Consider the following 23,767-nt stretch of genomic DNA (forward strand, 5'->3'; position numbering starts at 1 on the left):
AATATTTTGGGTTAAAAGCCCAATCCTGAACGCACCTCCCGAGGGGGGGGGGGGAGGTCCATTTTTTACAGAAAATATACCATAAGTTACATTTACACTAAAATAGGATAAAACAAATTCTTATTAACCTCAAAATTTAAATCCAGTTAGTTCCTTACATATTGGATGTGGTAACAATGTGGTGGTGGGGGAGTATTAGGGGTTTCTAAAGTACCCCCTACTTAACCCTAACTGCAATGGGGTGGGGGTGGCATTATGACATTTTTTGCCACGTATTTTGAACCGTTTGAGATGAGATTCTTTCATGACTTTTTCCCCACGTATTGATGCCACGTTATGAGGCAAAATTTATCCTTGGACTCCCTGTGTGCAGACATTTCAATGATAAATTGGTTACGCCAGAAATAACATATACAGAAGTAAAGAGGAGAACAAACTTAGGTGTATATTTAATCAACTCCTCGAGAAATAAACCAAAGACGTTTCTATTCAATGTACTGAGCTCCAAGTTTTATATTTTCAAAGATAAAATCAGAGACCACTGAAAAGGTTTAATCAAGAGGGAGGGTGAAGGGGACGTAGGCTATATGTTTTGAGGGGCAGTGGGATATGCCTTTGACTCAGGAGGGGTCAAACTCCACAAAATAACCACCCGACAAAAATTAATCCTCTATGTCAAATTGTGCCACGCATCACAGAAGTAATATGTTTTTCAATTCAAAAGGCAAATTTTCAATTACAGTTTTCTTATTTTCTCAACAAAAGTTCGCATTTTAAATAACAAAACCCGGCCATGCCCTTTTACTAACAATAATGGAAATGGATACTCTCAATGAAGTAACCGCGGATACTGCATGGAGCCTAATTTATCAAAACTGGTTTGGGGAACGTATACGTGCCTCAAGTTCCCGGGACTCCACCACTCCTGGATATCTATGGCATTCATACAACAAATGGCCGGAGACACCGAACCAACTATTACCAATGCACCAGCTGCCTGGCATGCCCTTGGCAGTCAATGTAGAGAATTAAAAGATATACATAATACCACGTACAGTTCCATAGTCACAACTCTCAAATGGAAACGAAGATCAAAAGCTATGGGAAAATTTGTTCAGTGTCGGTAGATAATTGTCCTCGTTTTGATGTGATCAATACTTACAGAACTGTCCTGCCGCGTATTGCTTATATCATACAATATATAAGTTAGATAAGCTATCCATATAACCAATTTATTGAGGAAGCGATAGGCCTGTACACAACACACACTCACGTGATGTCATTTCGCAATACACAGACACACACAGTTTCAATACAAAACTGAGCACAGTATTATAAATAGGGAGGCTTACATAATATATACGGAACACTGTCGCGTAGGCCGATATAACGCTCTTCAGTTTTTTAGTTGTACTGTTGAACACAAACAAAAACGGGGAAACACGCCATACTGCTGTTGAAAGGAATATAGAGAGACAATGGTAAGGCAATAACGACGACTTAATTTTACAGGACAGAAGCAGTTGGATTTGATTTTTATCCCCGTTCAAGCCTACGAGGGTCCACTGATAAGTACACTAGACAATAGCATACCGTAAGTGAAGCTTTTATCCGATGGAATTTACTGTATTCGGAAATCTCAACTACCGTACGCTAAATCCAGGACAATGTCACCTTAGCAATGATTTACAGCAGCCTGATACACATAAAATCACCAAGACATCTTTGGATTTGTTCCTACCACGAAAACTTGAGGTGAAGGAATTGAGTCCGGCCAACAACCTCCAGGGTACTGAAGGGTTTCCTAATAAAGTGGAAGGATGTTCTGTGAAAACGCGAGCTACTTTTGTCCAAGATAATTCTATTCTTGTGATCTTCGTTCACGGTGGTGGATGGAGGAGAGGTCACACGAGAAATTGGCAACATTTTCTGTCCAGGTTTGATACCAATTTGTTGGTATCTTTGTATTCAAAGTATTGTAACCACTACCAAAACGTTGGTGAAAGTTTCGCGCGGAGTGGGTACGCATGCGCAGTTGTTACCTACCCTCTCGTTGCTCCACCAATCAGAGTAGTTTTTGTTGAGACGGTAACATCATTCTTAATGTCATGGATGTTATTTTTGATACCATTAAGTATGTTTTACCAATTGCTCAGTTTACTGTTTTATTTGACTGGAGTCAAAAGTGTCTTACTCCATGAAATGTGTACTTGGAATTTTCAAGTGTGTTCGTCCCTATTGATATCACAAACCTTCACCAAGTTTCTGATCTCTACAAATTGCGCCAACTACTTGACGTCAAGTACATCCGATGGGAGGCACAAACCTTTACTACCCAAGCTGCTGTCTTCGTTTATGTTAGCCTCAATCATAGGAGTTATCTTGTATTTAATTATCTTTGTTTGTACAATCCCTCAATTAAGTTTAGTAGTGTCCATTGACTTAATTTGCACACAGATCCTGATAACAGGGTTGCAAATATGGAACTGGAGTAATGGGACAGACACAGCTAAAACAGTTACCGATCAGGTTAAGAGTGTAGCTTCGGCGATCCGTTGGCTACAGGATCTTGCTGAGTCGAATCCTGGTTACTATGATCACAGACGCATTGCACTGTGTGGTCATTCTGCTGGTGGTACTATTGTTTCTCTTCTGGGATTGGAACCAAGATATCTGACGTCAGTTGGTGTGGATCGCTCACACATCAAGGTAGGAGAACCTCCCTTTAAACTCCTTGAACTCAGCCCCCCCCCCCATGGTCTCAATACCATCCCCCTTTCATTCCACCCCATCAAACTTCACATTCAGAAAATTCATTATATGTGGAGCTGAGGTAAACCTTACCCTATTCTATGCAAAAGAGAAGGCCTTGTTCTCTATCATATCATTCCCTAAGCCCTTTAGGTGACCCAACTCAGGCCGGGGCTAATAACGGCCAGCTGTTACCCCGTCACTCCCCTTCAGGCTCTGGTCTGACCGGGTTTCATACCATTATTTAGCGAGAACAGCAGTAACCAGTCATGCAAATATGAATAGTTATTTTGTTCGTTGAAAGGTGACTAACATAAGTAATTCAAGGTTAACAGCGTTGTCATGGTTTCAACCAGTACGTGACTTGTCAAATCAGTAACTTCATACTTGTTCATATAGAAACTTCTTTATCATGAGTTGTGTAAATATGCACTGTTGAGTAGTGTAAATATTAATGTTGTGGTTTGTACGTTACCAGCTGCATTATAGATTCGAGCCCATTCACGTAAATACGCAGGTACGTGTAAACATCAATGGGGTGCACAGGATTTCAAAAATGGGGCCAAGTTAAAAGAAAAAAATGCCGAATGATTGCCTAACTTTTGTGGTAGACCAGAGGCAAATAAAGGATTTTATAGAGGGAGGGGACTATACTGGGATCATTAAAGTTGACTCATATCAAGGGGGGGGGGTCTGGAGGTCCTCCCCCAGAAAAAAGTATATAATGGTGCATTCTAAGGCATAGTTAGATTTGACATCAGGTATATAGTACCGTACTGTAAGTAGCTCTAAACGCAACGTTTGCTAAAAAATATACTTTGTGTGATGCAAAACTGAGGCCAGGGAGATGATACACCCGTAGTAGTGGTCAAATTCTTCCCGGCTGAATACAACACCCCCCTCCTCCCCCCGATGGAATCATTTTCTCGCAACTGACGGCGGTCGGAGGTGGGTGGAGTCATTACAGGCTAAGGAACTCTGTAGTGCAGAGGATTGTTTAGTTTGAGAACCCTTTCCCTTTCCACTCATTTCCTGCTTCTCCAATCTTCCCCTTGCCTCACATTCCTGGAGACCCATCCCTGGTACAGTATATTACCTTACACTTTATACAGATCAACCATACCCTATATAGCGCAAAGCTTCATTGTTAACATTGGGTGTCGACTCTCCATCGAGATCAAGATAGATGGAGTGGTTAGTTCGATAGGGGTAGGGTAGGGGGCGGGGGGGGGGGGTGCATTCTAATGAATTCAGTAAATGCATCTTGTAAAGCTTTGTCATCTTAGGACAGTAGGAGGAAGTGAGCGATGTTGTCGGGGTACTATAGCTATAGACAGCGTGATACTCTACCACCTTTAGAACGTAAAATGACAAATATAAAGAAAGTCAGAGCGTATATGTTGAGTAACGTAATTTACCTCGTCTCTGTCCCACAGGGTGTCATCTCAATTTCTGGGGTCTGTGACGTTTCATCAATGGACAGGTCTCCTTCTACTCGGTTCTTTTACCTACTTCCGGTTTTCGGTGAAGACTCTAACGAATGGAAGAGGATGTCACCTGTTCATAAAGTGAATAAAAACTCCAAATGGAAGAGTAAATTCTTACTCGTATCTTCAAGTTGGGAACCAATCATTAGAAGCGATGCGGACGAGTTCGAGAAGAGGTTGTTATCAGCAGAATTCGATTGTATGAGATTAAAGCTGACGTCGAAAAACCATTACAGTATTTTAAATGCATTTACCACAGGAACGAAATTAACTGTGTTAGAAATAGCTTGTAATAAATTTATAAGAGAATTGTCATAAAGGTTGTACAGCCTGCGGATTATACCTGCGCTTGCCCAAACAACTCCCTGCCTGTATGGATGCTAAACGCTTTGATTTCGGGAGGAGATCTGATATCACATAACACACCCTTTTGCACTTTATTCGGAATAGCTTAATCAATAATGTTTCAAAACTGGCTTGATCACTTTATATCGAACTTACATTTTATTACGGGAATGTTTTTATAAATCAAACAGCTGTATATCTCCTATTTGTTTCACGTATAACTTAGTCGCAGTTTGGGAAAGTTGTGTAAGTCATGAAAAAGAAAAGAAAAAGGGTTTGTCAAGTATACAGGAAATATTGAAAAAAAAAACTGTAAGAGAAGCAGAAACATCTCAAACGGGGATAAGTCGTCCATTAGTAAAACAATAAATCTTAGTTCCTGTCTCCATGATTATCTCGTCTATAGTAGGCTGACTTAATACGTAAAATGCATCCACCTTTGGCTTTTACTTTGTATGCTGACCCCCACGTCAGCCTGTATCAGCTTAGTCAGATAATCGATGGTGGGGGGTGGGGGGGGTGGTGGGTGGGGAGTGGGTGGGGGAGTTGAGGGGTAAAGAAGCATAGAGAAATGACACATTATAAATATATAGTTATGTATGAAAATCCGCGAGAAAGAAATAATAAACGAATTTTCAAAGTCTGAGTCAAAGTCTTTGGCAATACCGGATTTGTAATTAGTGATTTAATGAAAAATAAACCCAAAACAGCCTACTGTACAAATTGAGCTGTATGTACATAGCCAATGGTTGAGGACGGTCCCTATAGCTTCCACAAATAATTGAGCTGTATGTATATAGCCAATGGTTGAAGACGGTTCCTAGCTTCCACAAATTGAGCTGTTTGTATATAGCCAATGGTTGAGGACGGTCCCTAGCTCAATAATCTCTTGTTTTCTAGCAACCAGACAGAAGCCGCTCTACAATGATAGAAAAACTGAAATCGATTCCCTGCAGTCAGTAATCACTGGTTATATGATAATGTGGATACTGTACGGTACAGGTACGTACCTCCTCCACCCCGAAATTAACGAAGGAAACGAAGTGTGAGACAATCCTCGTGTCTTATACCTAGTTACATTTTATACCGAGTGCAATAGAAACATTATTTTAGGTGGTAATCTCCTCAAAGCAACATGTTTAACAAAAGATATACCCGCTGGCGAGTTCCGTATATAGGCCCTAAATCTTTGTAGAGTACAAGTAAGGCACGTTGCACTCTCCATGATGATCGAGCTTCTGTACCAAACAAACCCACTCGATCGAGGTTTTACAGTAAAATCAGTTCCACAGAAGAATTTGGAGATTCAACGAAAACCTATGGCGTAACGTGAAAATACATATCTGAACTTACGATTGCACACGGCTTCGAATGCAAAATTTAAATGATGCAATTACAGGAACTGCTCACTGGATATCAATAATTATGGTATTATCAGTAACCATAACCATAGACGTAAGAGCCCAATTTGATTAGGGGGGGGGGGGGGGGCTGTAACGACTTGCCTGAAAAATATAACCAAAATTTTTCGCGGGCGTTCAACATGTTAATGTACATATATAGGCTGGCATCGGTAATTACATCGCATTCCAATAACAATCATTATCCTTCCATATTGGTTACAATTAATGGGGAAGTTGTTACAATATTAATGATAATAATAATATCAGTTTAACCATTGAAAAACACATTGCAAATTATTCCCCCCCCCCAACCCTCCACGTCAGTTGCAATCATGGTCTTCGATACCTTAAAGTCAACGTTCGTTGAAAAACTTGTACAACAAGATACCAACATCGCTATTTCTTTGTAAACAACCGCGGACATATAACCATATGTACTGATCGACCTGCTGACCAAGAAAATGATTTGCCAGTCTTTTTAGGTCATAAGAAATCACGGTGGAACTCCTATTGCAGAACCCTGTCACAAAACCCGATGCACCATCACGTGAAACCCCTGGCGATTCTCCCCGAGCTTTATCGCCAATGAAGGTAATTCCCTAATTGAAGTGCCTATAAGAGTGCTACAAATTTTAAAAAGTTCTTTCTGAAGTTTTCAGTGAAAGACAATTCAGTGCGCGAAAATAATTCGAGAGAGGAAGCAAAAACTGCTTGCTGGAAGTTTGAACGTGAAAGACTGATATTGGAGTTAACTATCATTCCTCAGAGAAATAATGATCATTAAGAAATGGAGTTTCTAAAATTCCTCAGGGAAATGGTGACCCTTAAGCACCCGGAGTTTCTAACATACTTCAGGGAATTGATAACCTTTAGACACTGGAGTTTCTAACATGCTGCAGGGAAATGGTGACCCTTAAACACTGGAGTTTTTAACATACTTCAGGGAAATGGTGACCCTTAAGCACTGGAGTTTCTAACATACTTCAGGGAAATGATGACCCTTAAGTACTAGCATGCTGGAGTAAACTCAAGTACATATCAATTGACTTCTAGCAGAACTTGACCCAAAATCAATGCACCCCATGAAACTGATGGAAAAAGGTGGACACAGTAGCAATGAGAACCAGGTTGGGAGGGGGGGGGGGAGATGACATCTAACTTGGACCCCTACTCACGGTCTACATTTCTCTGAACGTATATTAAGGAAAGGACAATAATTTTTTTCTCCCATATTTCCCCTGGCCCCGTAATTGACCACAGACCCCAGGCTGTAAACCCCTAACCTGCTCTTGTTAGTCCTGGTGGCACAATGGGGGAGGAGAGGGAGGGAATGCGTGATTGACAACATTGCTAGAAGCCAGGTTGAACTAATTGATACATTCTGTCCACAAGCTCAGCATTTTGGTAACAAACGTAGCATTCAAAAGTCTTATTAGGTCTTTTCTGAAGGGTGGGGAGGGGAGAGGGGGTGGGTGGGTGGGTTTCAGAGTATTAGTGCTTAAGAAAATTAAATAAGACAAATATTTTTCATTTTAACATTTTGTGTGATCAACTTATATTAAAAGTAGTAAAGGCAGAGCAAAGCTGTTACATGTTAACTGAAATTAGTCATAAATTTCCAGGATTTGCAAATGACTATCCTATACATGACATCTAAATTTATGGGAGACAAACTTTGCTGTATTGGATAAATATGGTGAATAAGGAGCAGCAAAAATATTGAAACCGCACAAATCTTTTAGTTAGATACGAAGGGACACCCAATTGAATGTAAATTGTACATGCTTCTGTCAAAGTGACATAAATATGTACTGCAAAGTGCAACATTTGGATCATCCCATGACATAAAGCTTGAAGGGATTGGGAGGTTATATATGGAGAAGGGCAGTGGTTCAGCTAGTACATGCATGAAGACAGATGCATTGCTTTAAAGTACCAAAATAGAGTGTTGTTCGCAGTGGATATGGGAGTGTAACAGTTCTGTGGAGGTTGGTAAGTACTGAACAATGTAAGCTTTTCCATTGCCAGAAAGTTACTCAAATATTGGAAATAGTAAACACTAAGTAATAAACCTAATGTCAGGGGTTTGAAGATTAAATGATAAATAAAAACGAAAGTTTATAACTAAACTCAAGAAATATATTTTAATCTCAAAGTATAAAAGAAATCACCATTTTCACCAAATAATATATCTATCTATATAGAACTATATGTCTATCTATATAGAACTATATGTTTATATAGAACTATATATATATATATGTATCTATACCTATATATATAGATATCATTATATAGATACGCATATATATACATAAATATGTAAACACAAGTAGTTCAGCTCTTGTTGCTCTGAAAAAAAAGGAATCAAATCAAATCAAAATAGCGTGGCATAATCAGATTATAAAATCTCTAATTTAGACTGCAAATTGCTAGAAATGACTTCATTGTCATGATAAATAAATGTTAATATGACCCAAGGACAAACCCATCCTGATAGAATTTCATTTAAGTACCAAAAAGATTCCAGTGCTGAAAATATGATATGGAAATTATGACTACAAAGTAGTACTTAAGTAAAGTGCTGTAACCACTATTTACGGAACTCTTAAAAAACAAATCTTTATAGATGATTAACTTCAGTATAAATCTTAAATGCAAGGAAATGTTTGGAGGTAATATCAAAATGGAACCATTATACAGAAAAAAATCATTAAAATAAAAGTGAGTATGAATAGAAAAATAATTATATATCAAAAACAAATATAAAAAAACATTTACTTGCATAATTGTTATTAGTTATAGGCTAATATAGAATTATGCAAAAACAACCGTTATGGATCATTAGTATTCTCCCCGAATATGCCTAACAGACAGAAAGTGGTCATCGGGGAATCAAACTTTCAGAGGCTCTGCAAGGTGGCTCTCAATGCATGTACCCACTGAGATATTTCATGATCTAACTGGACCCTCATCAATGTCTTGGAACAATTTGGAGATAATCCAATGGTTGCTGGTTAGAATTCTGTTGCTTCTATCAAATTGTTAGATATAATTTGCGAGTTGCTTTCCTGCTTGTTGACTTTACTTCGACCATTTGAAGGATTAGAACCTCCAGGAAACAAGCGTTAGAAAGTATCAAAATATTTAAGCACTAAAAAGTGAACCTGTAGAGTACTTATTGTACATTCATATAGTACTTATTATGTATGCAGTTACTACGTATTCATAAAGTACTAATAATACGTTCATTGAGTACTTACTATGGATCTGTAGAGAACCTATTGTACATTCATATAGTACTCATTATGTATGCAGTTACTACATATTCATATAGTACTTATAATACGTTTATTGAGTACTTATTACCAATCTGTAGAGCACTTATTGTACATTCACAAAGTACTTATTATCCAGTAGCATAGTTCTTCGGAACATTCATTGAAAATACTTGTTATACAACCATGTATTACTTATTACGAATTAATATCCTTTTTATGATGTATTCATATAGCATCAACCCAAATCACTATCCTTGCTTTAAAACTCATTTATTTGAGTAAGGTTTTGAAATTATTTGGGTAAAAAAAATAATTCTGCAGAAATTGTGTTTAGTTAACAAAATAACTGTTTACCAGTATGGTTCAGAAAAAGATTTCTTTGTATTTAGGAACTGTTTGTAATAGATTTGAGAGATAAAAAGAGATGAAACTATTCAAAATTCAAAATGCCCAACCAATTTGACAGTTTTTTCTTGTGGGAGAAGGGAGAGGGGAGTTGTACAAAACTGTACGTGTAGGTATCAACAGTGCAAAATTTAGTACGCAACAGTGACTTTATGTACACCGTCATTTCTGAAATTCAATTTGGACATACCAATACAACCACTTAATGTACACAAAACTTTTTAATTTGTTTTGAACAGCTTTAATCACCAATTTGTATGCTTATCTACAAGAAAGCATATGACTAATGGATAGGCCGCATTGACCATGACATTGGAATACTATACCTATATATACATGTAGTAGTACCCTGCAGCAAGGTAAAAATAGCTCCCAATACTTTGACCCAAAATGTAAAATGACATAGCTTTTACGGCCAGATGAATATTGATGTAATTGGGGATAAGATGTAATCAACTATGTATCATACAAATATCGGACCTTAAGTATCTTAAAAATGATCTGTTTATTACAAAATATGTTGAATATGAGCATTATACATATTAAACAAACTTATTGTGACAGCTCGATCCAGAGGTTCAATTAACGCCAGATGAAGACATGAACCTCATGGATCTCTGTGTACTAAATATTTACGTAAACCGAAGACATAAAAACAACACCAAATGAGATGAAATAATTTTATAATTTACAGCAGCTGGTTCCACAAATCTACTAAAGTTTCCAAATGCCATTTCCCACCAGATTCACCTTCCCTCAGCAAGGTCCGGTGGACACACCTTGAACTATGTCTTTCTCTCCATAGCGTTAAAATTAATCTGTTTTATGACAATAACAAGTTTTCACCCAATTCTTATTTAAAGTATAGGCTGGGCAGCCTACTGTAGAAAGCACTGTAATGAAAGTGTTACAGATCGATGCTATGTGTTCACATTTGGATTGAAGCATAGCAAACATCTATGTATAAATGTTACCTTTATGCTTACACAACCGGCTGAGTTAAAGGTCTTAATTCCTTGTATCACGTCTATCAGGCCCTTGCACAGTACATGTCTTCCTTTACAGATCTTCAAAATTGCAGTCCAATAGTTTTAAAGTAAATGTGCAAACTGATGACAGGTGCAGTGTCGAGATTGTCTTTGTACATCGTAGTAGTTTTAAAAATCTGGCTAGTCTGATGGTTATTATATCACAGAATATTATATTACTACAATAATTAAGTTAAACCTATGAAACTTCATTTCATAATAAATCAAAAATATCCTCATATCAATTTTCATTGACATTTCCGCATTTCATACATCACCTCAAAATGAAGTACATAACATGAGGTAACTTCTAACTTCTGTGTTAAAAATGACAAATAGGTTACATTTTGATCTGCCAATTTCTCTTTAAAGTTGCTATTCTTCCATTGTAGACAATGATTTGAATTTGTTCACGTGATTATTTTGGTTTTAATATTGACTGTATTTCATTTGTAATATCTTTTTCTTTTACTTTAAGAATCAACCTAATTTCCCTTGATTAAATGTTTAATATGCAACTTTCTATACCTTCTTTGTGTTTGGCATTTCCTACACAATGTCTGCATAGTGTACCTTAATATTTTGATAACCCCCCCCCCAAAAAAAAAAATTTTTTAGCTGCTGCTGTTACATGCAATAGATCACCGAGTCTGTATGTACACTCATAATATAAAAAATATTTCTGTCTATCCTTTGAAAGAGAAAAACAAAAAGGTCATTTACAAAAAAGACCTGATATTAGCAAATGCACGTGATGTCAAATGAAAGCAAAGAAAAACAATTAAAGAAAAAAGGATATAAAACATACTTTTCCCATTTACCATGATTACTATCAGATACAAACATTGAAATAAGATAATTCTCATCATGAAAGGATAATCTACATAAGCTGCCATAACCAAATCGCTTACCAAAAATGTAGATGCACGAGTAAAACAAACTTGTTAACAATAAACAAATAAACAATTTAACAAACACACACATGCACAAAACACACACAATTGACCTCCTATGAATCTCTTCATTTAGTTGTGGCTTATTTTGAACACAAAGAACGCCAAATCAATTTTACAGTTCCATGCATCAGTCCTTGTACTTTGACTATAACAAGTGACTTTATAGATGCAGTCGATATATGTGATTGTCATACGGAAGATGATAACGTTAATGGAAAATAGCAATAACAAGGCTATCTGACTTGTTTTAAGTACTAACCAGCTTCAAACATATTTACCCATTTCAAGGTACCTTTATCCCAATACCAATATTTACAGCACACCGACAAACTGACATCTGGTTAATTCAGCCATCGGTTTAAAAGATGACCTTAAAGGCACATTTGAATTTTGAATAACTCTATGCTATATTATACAATTACAGACATGTTAACTTCCATTCAAAATAGCTAACTAACAAAATAGAGCAAACCCCCCCACCCCCCCCAAAAACAAACAAACAAACAAACAACAAACACCCAAAACAGTAAAAAAAACAACAACCAGACAGTTATATACAATGAAACGTTTTATCAAGGTACTGTCATTTACAGCTGCCTACCATTTCAGAAACAAAGACATGATTTTCAGGAAGAAACAGAGAAATACGTTCAAAATCAGTCATTCTTTGCCAACATACAGTAGTGCCCAAACATTCACTCTGATACTTTCCCTATGATATACACAGAGATCATTGTGTTTCTTGGGACTTTGAATGACATTGGAAAGTTTCCCATCCATCGATTGCAAATGATTTACTTAGGTAAGGAAAGTCATTGATGTTTACCATTGATGATTTAAACATACATGCAAATCTGGTGCATGTTTACCCTCTGGTCAAAATCGTATGGATGGAATAGGTTAGACATCTCATACACACTCACCTAAGTTTCAAAAACATGAAAGAAGATCACACCTTTGGTTACAACATGGGTCTAAGTACGGGAAAAATGCTAGAGAAATGCTATTGAAGATGACATTAAGTCTACATATGGAAGACTTGGCATGGGCTTTGATCTGTGCTACTTAAGTTCTAAACGGGTTTGGATCTCATCTTCTTTGTCTAAAACTCTCTGAGTGAATGCCTTTCACTCTACGATGTCTATGATGAAGGCGATGACAATGAAGCTGGATAATTTGTTCCACAATCTAGTGCATCACATCATGATGGGCGTATTAGCATCACGTTTACAAAAATCAGTCCATATTCAACAAATCTACTAAATTGACCGTTCTCTCTTGGAGTTGCGAACCTTTCGCATTCATTACTGAACAGGCCGTAGGCAAATGTAAGCGACATTCCTTAAAGCGATGAATTTAAGCTACTAAATACTAATTTGGGTTATTTTACAACTAAGTCTACTGCACTGGCTATATTTTTGGCTATTACGCTAAAAAGAAAATTCTACACTGAAGTGATTTTAGATATAACAACTAGTCCTGACAGTGACAGATTTTCCATAAAAGGTTTGCTTTTGACAAATTTTGATTGCTCAACTATCTTTTACTGAGAAAAAATTGCATCCTTTTGGTTTATAAGCACCATACTTGTTGATTATGTTAGTCAGGATGAAATAAACTCTCATCCCCCTGTTACTTAGTCAAGAAATGAAAATATAAGATAGCTTGCATAAAATATTCACTTGATTACAACGATGTATAAGTATCTTGGCATTATACAGCAAAGAATAAACAATAACAAATAAAAGGTTGCTTGAAAGACAAAAGTCTCTCCTGAATAGTAATTCTGGAGTTAGCTGAGTTTTCAGATTTACTGCCCTGTACAAAAGAAAAGAAAATAGTCCATGTCAGTACGGTTTCAAAAAGGTTGCCAGCAAGATGGAATTTTAGATTCTTCGATAAACCAACAACATAAACATCAAATGATATCAACATTGCGACAAGCAACAACATAGGAACTATATTGAGCATTCTTTTTAATGTGAGAAATCAACATTTTAAACACCAGCATCAAGTAAACATAACCATTGTGAGAACAAACAATGTGAGATCCAACCAGTGACATATAATCTCCTAGCAACATATGATCTCCTAGCAACCTATGATCTCCTAGCAACCTATGATCTCCTAGCAGCTAAGTAAAGTCTCCAATGGCATCATCAATATCCATTGAACTCCATTGTAACTATGTGGTGTTACTAATACACCACTTATATGATCCAAAGAACGAATGTTAGCAGCATTTATAAACAAAATCACGTAGCATTTATTTAATCTCTGGTTTATACCCTGGCTGGCTCAAGTATGGCGGGTTCTTTCATCCATGACGAGGCAAAGCAATCAAAAGCGATAACACACATGAAATGATAACTGAAAGAAAAGTTACTTTAACTTCTTAAACGGTAAGTTATAAACCATTTTACGTTCACCATATGCAAATGTGGCTATACGTGACACATTATGATAACTGCCTCAACGCCAAGCTGGTCTTAGATGTATTAACTACCAGATGAACGGAAACTATGTTAACCACGGCAGCTATCTTCAACTTCAGCACACTCTCAGTTTATCAATGCAGAATTTTTCTTATTTTGTTTTTTCATTTAACCACTTTTATACTCACCCTCTCTCTATCTATAATTTGCATACTGGTCAAAAGTATCTAAATGCTTCAGTACTGCCTGGTAAAGGAACTCATACTGAGTCTGAAAGTGAGAATGTTAAAATAATTCCATCATTTTCGATAAGAACTGAGAACATGCTTTTCAAATTGTTACTTAATGTCAAATGAGCTTTTAACAAGCATAAATTGTTCAAAGCATTTTATTCTCAGTGACAATGAATATCTCATTCATGGACAGTGTGAGTGCAATGTCATGAGTATGAGAACAACATCACAAGTATGAGAACAACATCAAGAGTATTAGGACAACATCACACATATGGGAACAAGATCACAAGTATGAGAACATCAGAGATATGAGAACATAACTACTGTAGTATGAGAACAACATCACAGATATGAGAACAACATCACAGATATGAGAACAACATAACTAGTATGAGAACAATATCATGAGTATGAGAACAACATAACTAGTATGAGAACAATATCATGAGTATGAGAACAACATAACTAGTATGAGAACAATATGCTGAGTATGAGAACAACATGACTAGTATGAGAACAATATCATGAGTATGAGAACAACATAACTAGTATGAGAACAATATGCTGAGTATGAGAACAACATGACTAGTATGAGAACAATATCACAAGTATGAGAACAACATAACTAGTATGAGAACAATATTCTGAGTAAGAAAACATGTCAAAGTCCGTTGATACGATAACGAATCTGATTTAGACAATGTTTCCAACTAAGTCTGCTCTTTAATTAGATGATCAACTACACAAAAGTGCACCGGTATATTGGCCATTCTGTCAACAGAGTGTCTGTCAAATCAAAACCAGCTCAATGTTGGACCGTGTGGTTGTGGTATGGACCTGGTTTGAGTTTGTGAGATGAGGGTCCACTTGTGACTATATTTAATTTCCATTGTTTATAAAACTTACCGCATCATGAAGCATGTGTTGTCGCTGTTGTCGTAGGGTTCTCACGGTCTGGAAGACATCGACCACACCCTCTGCCCTGGCCCTCTCCATCAATATCGAAAGAGCAATCCAAACTGCTGTCCTTCCAACGCCAGTACTGATTAGAGGAGCAAATGAAAAGAAAGTGTAAACTAATGTCGTTACAACCAATTCCCCCCCCCCCCCCCCCCACCCCCTAACCTCTTTCCTTAATCCTCTCTTTGTCTTTCTGCAGTTTATCTCCTACCCTGTTGTTTTCTTTCTTCTCTCCATCCCTTGTCTACTAATCATCTTAGATCTTTCTCTTTTGTGTTCACCCTGCTCATTAACCTGTCTGTATTCTGTGTGTGTATATTTGTCCCTTCTGTTACTGTAACTTGTCATTCAGCCTCTGAAGAAGATCCTGCTAGGATCGAACATGTCAGGCCCTCTTACTTTTACACATAACTAACTTTTGGTAACAATTACACAGATAATAAAACTTGTTTGAGTGAAAGCGGTTAACTGAGGCCAATGTCAGCTAGGATTAAATTTCAGTTAAAATGTAATACTTTATTGTCTTAGAAGAAGCTATAAACATGAACAGAGGCTGTAAAATTCAAACAGGTAGTAAAAGTTGCTAGTCAGCACAGAGTTCCTTGGCTTCAATGAACTAACTGGGGAGAGATTTTTATCCTGTGTTTGGTGTTTTGCTTCACCAGCAAAGACTGTTTTCATATTGAGGCACAGCAGCCACTTATTTTGTGGTGACAACTTTATCATCTGATCTAGAAACGGTAGGGTGATGGCAGTGGTGGTGGGGAGGGGGGTTTGGGTCAAAAATATTTCAATAAAATACAACCTTTTTAACCAACAACATCACATATCCATTTCCAAATTGGCACACATATGTTAACACCACTGAAATAGTATTTTCAAACGAGTTACATTTCTTGATTTTGTATCAATATATTTTGGTACCAATGGTGCTCTGCACTCTTTATATCATTGTAAGGTTGAAGGAAAATGGGGAAGATATTTGGGCTTCTCGAGCAAAGGAAGAACCACACACATACAAGGACACCAGGTTTTATTACTAAGAAACCATTTACATGACCGGTTATTTACTCACTCCAGAAACAAACGGTGTTCCTGTTCATTCAATATCTCGTTTATATCAACTTCCAGCATTCCAGCTAGATCCAATATTAAGTGTTAAATTTCTTCCCTCTATGTTTAGTCAATTGCTATATATTACAGCTCACATATTTATTTATTCTGTTTAACTTACTGGCAGAAGACAACGATTGGATGTCTAGAGTGATCAGGTGACTCTTCACGCTCCGAGTTCTGCTGATGTTCGTGAGCAACGTTCACTAAGTCGATCACAGATTCACAGCAGTTTGGAGTTCCCACTTCAGGCCAACCATGGAAGCGAAACATCGTTACCTTACGTCCACTTACCCCCTATAGGACAAACAAAAATGGAAAACGCTAGAAATCCCACAAAATGCTAGTTTTGACCACCTCATTTGGTCTTGGATTCAAGCAAGTAACCTTCAAACATGACAAAGTCAATCTAGCCATCTTTCTGTTTAAACTTATATACTAGCAGCCTAAAATTAGAATTTCACTCATATTGTATTACTATCGGTTTCGGCCGGTATAAACCGGTGATACACATCCCACTGTTGACCGATAGCAATCCGATACCAATTGCAAATAAAGATAATAAAAAAAGACAAAGATGAACATGGAATTGTGCTTGGATCGCATTGAAATGACACAGAATTGGGGATTGGTTTCTAAACCAGAATAGTATCGACCTTAACTTTGACAAAAAATCAGGCTTGTTTTGAAGAATCAATATTGGTTGCAAAACTAGCAGTAAATCCCGCATGCTGTTAATCGGTGCAACACTACTTAAAACTATTTCTTTAAACGAAATGTTCACACTTTGAAATATATCACTGAGTCCCATTCACACTTGGAATCTTTGTTTCATAAATTATCTTAAATTATCATAAATTATAAAGCATTGGTGTGAACAGAAAGTTATTTTGTTTAAAGGGAGACACATAGCATGCCAAAATTGTCACTGTGGTGATCTTATCACTTTAGTGTCCACCCTAACTTAACCTAGATCGTTACAGAAAACCAACAAAAGACAGAGAATAAAAAGAAAGACTTCTCTTCTTCATTCTTATATTACAAACAACAAGCACTTAAAAACTGGTCAAAGATGCTGATATTTCTACTCATTCATACTATCCTATACTACTATTGATGTACCCGCATACATACCTCAGTGCTGGACAGGCTAAAATTATGGACGGTGTAATCTTCTTCTTCATTTTCTGAAGCAAGTTCAACAGTCAAATTGCCAAAAGTCTGAGGCTCCTCCTCCGGCCAAAACTTCACACACATTTCCTAAAAAGACAAAATCAAGTATTGGTTTTGAACAATTAAGCACAATCTAAACTAATGGCAGATTTTTGGAGATGATGTCACTTCATATAACCATACAACTGAAGCAGCTTTGCATTTAGTCAGTACAGTAAAATATACTTCTAAAAGTATGCATAGTATTGTTACGTGACCTAAACTTTTCAGTTTGATTGACTGGAAAACTGCAGCTAAGAGTAAATAGTCAAGAAGTGTTGGAAGGTCTCGGCATAGTACTTCTATTTATTTTGAAAAATACGAATATAGATTTTGCTTTATACTTTTTCATAAAAGCAGCTGTGAATCAAAGAATAACTAATTAGGCAGGAATTTGGTATTTGAGCAGGAGCAGCCCCCAAAATATAAAATAAATAAAAGCAGAACAGAACATTCAAGTACTAGTAATGTTTCTAGTTATACCTATAACAGTTTTCAAGATATCAAACCTTAAATGTCTGAGATGCTCCTTTAAGGCCAAATGAATGAGAAAATCCTCATCTAAATCCAGGCTTAAATATTCAGGATGATTCTTTTGTTCGTTTAATACATTATGATAACTAAAATATGTTCTTTATATATCATACAATTCCAAAGAACAAGCACGGAAGACATTTCAGACATCTTTGTCTTCGAGAAACTTCTAGTGTGTGTTCTTAAAATCTCCCTTGTGGCAGTAAAACCATTCTGTAAAACCATTGAGGTTTTATCCTTGCTTCTGTGGAGCTGGCACTCATCGATATATACTAGACTTAGTAGTTCATACACTTCGGCCTGACGATCCCCTAGAAAAATTCAAGCATCCAGCCTCACCAAAAACAGAGACAGTATATATAGCCAGGAATGATACCAGTGGTTATTTTGTGCCTACAGTCATACTTTAGATTGCACTACAAACAAAGGGGTAAATTTACCAATGGGCATTAAATTTACTCCCACCTCACCCCCCCTGCACAAATCAAAGGTTAAATTCTGGGAAGTCATCTTGGTAAACCAACTATCTTTTCTTCCTTGCCCCCCCCCCCACTCCTGGAGTTCCTTTAATATCCTTAATACTCACATTTCCTTTCTCTTCCAAGTCTGTTAGCATGATGACTGTAGCTGTTAAACTTTCCCAAACCAGTCTCCAGAAATCATGAACAGTATTCTCCATGGGTGCCTGGGTAGCGATGTACATGTTCTTCCTTTCGTATCCCTGGTGTCAAAAGTCAGTCAAAATGAATTTTTAAATTAATTATTTAATTATTTTGTTTTAGTAAATATAAAGTTGATGCTTTAAAGAAACTTGATCTCAAAGAAAAGTCAGCTTCGTTTTTCTTAAATCATTGAAGGGTGACCAACAAGCACTATCAAGATTGAGCAGAACACTAACTGTAAATTCTAGTGGCTGAAGATGATGGCTAAACAAATAATTTTGGGAATTTTCTGCATCTGTACTTCAAAACCACACATCCTCATAGCAATTCCGTATCGCAAACATTTGAACTTTTCAAGTCTGTTTATGTTTTGTGAATGCATTTGGCAACAGCAGTAAGAATGATAACATGGTAATTCAGTTGAAAATGTTTTAGTTTTTTTCCTATATGGTAATTCAACTCACTTATTCTATTATCTTATGTTATAATACTTGTTCAATAATGTTTCTAAGAATAAGGTTGTTTTAATTCTAAATACACAGAATATTGACAACTAAGCAACCATTCTTTGGGAATCATATGTCGAAGATAAATCAACAAGAATATTATAATAGCAACAAGAGTATTATAATAGCAAAGTAAAACCCTTGAAGAACAGTTGTCATGATGACATCTCAAACCACCTTGTGCACTCCCTGGAAGAAACCAAGGGATTATCTTATCAAAACAAAAGTTTACCTTCAAGTTAGGAATAGGATATTGAGATGGAGTTTTCAACTAACAGTGTGGAATATCTTTCTCTCTTAGAAAAGTGTGACATTGCCTTTTTAGTTTTTTACATTTTTTTCATTGATAGGCATCAGTCACTAGATTAGAGGCATAATTGACTTACTTTGATGTAGGATGCATTGATGTAGGTTGAATTTTCATCTCCGACCAACCTCTCCAAAAGGACCCTATTGTGGTCATCTGCAAAAAAAATCACAAAAGGAAGTGAAATAAAAGTGAAAATTTACATTACAAAAAAAAAAATCTAACAGCAAAATGGCGGTTACCCATATAAGGGATCCCACACTTTGGTGAAATTTAAATCTCATGAATTTGCAATAAAAAAATTTCATGCAAAGGTTAAGAAATTCCATGAATGTTTTGAGCAAAAACGATTTTAAGGAAACCTTTCTACGTAACATGGCTTTTGATATATTTACTCATTTCATGACTTTCACACGTACAGAAATTCAATTTCAAATTTCTATGACCTTTCTATGAACATGTAAACCATGCATTGTATCTTTAGTAATAGGTCAAACTCATACACTCAAATTATGGAACTAACAAGCATCCGTCCTTGTCACATTCTTCTTAGACACAGAAAAAAGAACATGTAAGAAAAAGAGTGCTTGTTTTATTTCAAAAAGACACAAAAGTTCATATTTGCTAAAATTTGGGGAAAAAATATATGTTTGAGATATGTGCTGCACTTGAGACCTGCTTGTATGAAAACATTATTTCAAATCATCACATGCTGTACATTTAAGTAATTATAATGAGGAGATTCATACTTTATTCACTAATTAATATAAGATCAAATTATGGCCACTTTCCTACTTTAGACGGTGGAATTATTTAATGAACGGATTGAGCCTGTTTGTGACAGGGGACAGCAAAAAACAAAGAGAAGATGCTTGGAAACTACAAAAGGACATTAATGAAACAATTTCCTCAGCTAATGAGTAGGACATTTGACTGATCGAATGAACACACAAGAGCAACATAAGAGTAGATTATGTGGTCAAGCTATGATTATTTGGAGGTTAGATTCACGTTCAGAAGTGAATGAATGAGAGAAAGGTTAGGTTTATGGGTTAGTGTATTATGGTCTCACAAGGTAAGTAGTTCCTAGTTCTGTTCTTCTCCTTATTCCCTTCCTTTGAGGCATCTATACACTTTGTGATTCTGATCGGCAGAGTAGCAGCAGTCTGGAAGAGAAGAGTTTAAAAAACACGTTGAACTATTATTACTAGAGAAGTGAGAACAAGGTTACAACTTCCTTCATTAATCCCTGTTGAGTCGATATTCATAAAAAAATGTAACTGATTACGTTAAATATACAGCATGCATATTTAATAAAAGGGAGTGTTCTAAGAAGCCTCATGGCTCTACAAAGTAGACCACTCCAATGAAAGAAAAGAAGAGAAAATATATGGAAGCATGAAAAAGAACAGGATACAACAAAATATGTGTACTGCTGTATGCACACTTAACAGATGCATGCACACATACTTGAGGGAGTGAGTAAATCAATCATAAACTGCATACCAATCTTACAGAAGCAATAGCAAACTGATAATCCCTTACGATATGCTTATCGACCGTTTTCTTACAATGTGAGGTACAGTAGATGGATTGCATTGTGTAATTATTATGGAGTGTCAACTCTTTGAGTACATGACATGATATGTGCATCATAAATTATAGGTATTACCCTGAAATCATTACAGAGCTAATTTAAGTTGTTATGTTTATTTAAAAAAATGTCCAAGACTGTTACCTCACAACTTCGAAAATCTGTTTAATAGTATGAGTCTATCTGAAATATTCATAAGTATAATACACTTTCTTTCAAATTGTTTTCACTCTGATCTTACCACTTGTCAAATATCTCAATACCATTTTATAAGAGGTGACTATGCCACTATCTGGAATAACTGTATAAAGATACATACACTACTTAGGTACATTAATAAAAGTGTTTATCAACCAGTATATGACATTACCTTGAATTCATTATGTAGGTAAGTGATAACATGACATTACCGTTGAATCATCAAGTGTATACACTAATTAGGTACGTTAATAAAAGTGTTTATCACCAGAATATGACATTACCTTGAATTCATTATGTAGAGGTGAGTTGTCATCGATGTGAGTCTTCAAACGTAACCGTCTGAAATACTGGTGCAAGTCTGCCAGAGGAATCTCTGTGTGGCCATAGAGGTGTTCCTCATGCATTGCGTGGTGGATGAACGTGTACTGAACCTGATCAAAAAAATGTGTGCAAAATAATGAAAATTCATATTCAATGTCAGCTCTCAACCACAATGAATATTCATGTCTATATGACATGTCAATTATAAATGAACACCTTAATATCCACCATAGTTAGGCTTAACTGTAAGGACATATCCTACAGACAATGAGATATGTGTCTATGTTGATACCACCTGTCAGTAACTGTGTCCGTTAGTTTCCAACAGAATGCGGTTCACTTAAAAATTGAATATTAGGTAGTTTTGAGGTTACTGAAAAATATAAATTGTCTTTGATCCCTGCCTTTGTTATACCTTTGAGGGTGCTACAACCATAAATCGTTTCAATGAAGGATAATATATGAGTCTTCTTCTTATCATTTTATTGTTTGATTGCTGTTTATCTCTTCATCTGCTTTTTTGACTTGTTAGTATACTTGTTGTGATATGTTCGTTTTGTAGTCAAACTTTTTGAAGCTTTTAGTTTGCTTTTTTGCTTTGAATATACTGCTTCTTTAATGTTCGCATTTCTATTATGTTTTTAATGTCCCTTTTATGTTTGACTTTTGTATGATGTATGTTTTCTATCTTTTGTATATACTGCTCCTTTACTGCCATACCTCGCACCATATTATGTTTTATACAATTTCTAAGTGAGGGTCTCGGGGAAGACGAGCCCCGGCGATAAACCAAGTTACCCTCTTCTATGCAAAAGTTTGAATACCAAGAAAACAAAATGTATATATATAAAAACTTTGGTTTCTTACCTCTGTCTGTACTAGTAATCTCCTGTTGAGTCTCATTGAGTTAACAAAGTTGTAGATATCAACAGTCTTCTCTTCCTTCAATCTATCCAGCATGGCATCAATGGTGATGTAGGTCCCAGTACGTCCTACTCCAGCACTGTGTAAAACCAAATGTAAAATAACTTGCTATAGTCTTTAGCAACACCAATGGAAACTTTCTGTGAACATTTATATGTCTCCAATCAGAACTGCCAGAACATCTCATATGAGGTGACCATATTTTGAAATCTAGGGATATTTGTATTGATTTTGACCTCATCATATGGGTGGCGGTGGTAGGCGGGGGTTGGCAGAGAGGGGGCGGTGGTATCTTCTAGACTATTAATACAATTCAGTATACGTTTAAGGGAGGGATGGAATTTCAGAGTACTTTGCATCATGTTTGGGGACGCTATGTTTTAAGGATTATGGTAGAATATTTTGGGAAATTTCTGTCACATATACTCAAGAAACAAATATTTTGTCAACAATACAAATCCAAGTTCAAAAAAAAAATCAAAGGAAATCAGAAGAAGTCTTATTATTCATTACTCAATGTAAAACTGCAGAAAAAAAAGGAGTGAATTACAGACTGAAATTATTCACTGATCAAATTTATTCTTTATAATCTGTGAGTGAGAATGAGAGTTCCCGTTTGTATTTTCAAGCAATTGCTGCTTTACTTTCAAGCTGTTTGCAGTAGGACAGTAGGCCTAACTAGAATAAAAGTGGAAATTAATGAGAGCTTTTCAAAATTTTTGGTGAAAGTCCTTGCAAAAGAAAGATCAAGGGACAGTAAATGAAATTCAAGGGTGGATCCAGTGACAATTATAATTCTGGAATCCGGAAACTTCCCAAGACCGCCGGGGAGCTCTGTTCTTCCTGATCTAATACATCAAGCTGGATGTAACAGAGTCCAAAAAAAAAGTTAACAGTAAATAATTGAATGATATGATTACAGAAAGTGGGTAAACAAAGTAAATTAATTTTTTTCATGTATTATAATCAAGATTTGACTAGAGTAACACCAAACTTTGGGACTTAACATTAGCAAAGATTGAAAACATTTGACCTCTGCAATGTTTGCTTTTAAAAACTTGGTTAATATCTGTAGGCTTTTCCTTCCTCAATTGCTTCATTGTTGC

At 36.3% G+C, this 23,767-nt stretch overlaps 2 protein-coding genes across 28 annotated transcripts in view; one reads left to right on the plus strand and one right to left on the minus strand.

Moving 5' to 3' along the window:
- Positions 1-616: 616 nt before the first annotated feature.
- On the plus strand, positions 617-5,087 carry LOC139982326 (uncharacterized). Its single transcript, XM_071995058.1, has 2 exons — positions 617-2,709; positions 4,188-5,087. Exons 1-2 carry the CDS (start codon positions 1,615-1,617, stop codon positions 4,554-4,556), a joined length of 1,464 nt encoding a protein of 487 aa, XP_071851159.1. The 5' UTR covers positions 617-1,614; the 3' UTR covers positions 4,557-5,087.
- Positions 5,088-8,103: 3,016 nt separating this feature from the next.
- Positions 8,104-23,767, minus strand: part of LOC139982341 (uncharacterized) — a 99,407-nt gene continuing 83,743 nt past the window's right edge. For all 27 annotated transcript variants that reach the window (XM_071995227.1, XM_071995186.1, XM_071995175.1 and 24 more), the window contains 10 exons: positions 22,605-22,740; positions 21,698-21,847; positions 20,694-20,787; positions 19,701-19,777; positions 18,733-18,867; positions 17,535-17,660; positions 16,522-16,697; positions 15,234-15,369; positions 14,280-14,361; positions 8,104-13,474 (listed from right to left, as the gene is read on the minus strand). In XM_071995227.1, the coding sequence (XP_071851328.1) occupies positions 14,287-14,361; positions 15,234-15,369; positions 16,522-16,697; positions 17,535-17,660; positions 18,733-18,867; positions 19,701-19,777; positions 20,694-20,787; positions 21,698-21,847; positions 22,605-22,740 (1,105 nt within the window). In that variant the 3' untranslated portion in view covers positions 8,104-13,474; positions 14,280-14,286. The remainder of the gene's footprint in view (positions 13,475-14,279; positions 14,362-15,233; positions 15,370-16,521; positions 16,698-17,534; positions 17,661-18,732; positions 18,868-19,700; positions 19,778-20,693; positions 20,788-21,697; positions 21,848-22,604; positions 22,741-23,767) is intronic.

Source organism: Apostichopus japonicus, chromosome 2, assembly GCF_037975245.1.
Source record: "Apostichopus japonicus isolate 1M-3 chromosome 2, ASM3797524v1, whole genome shotgun sequence".
In the NCBI taxonomy this organism is placed as follows: Eukaryota; Metazoa; Echinodermata; class Holothuroidea; order Aspidochirotida; family Stichopodidae; genus Apostichopus; species Apostichopus japonicus.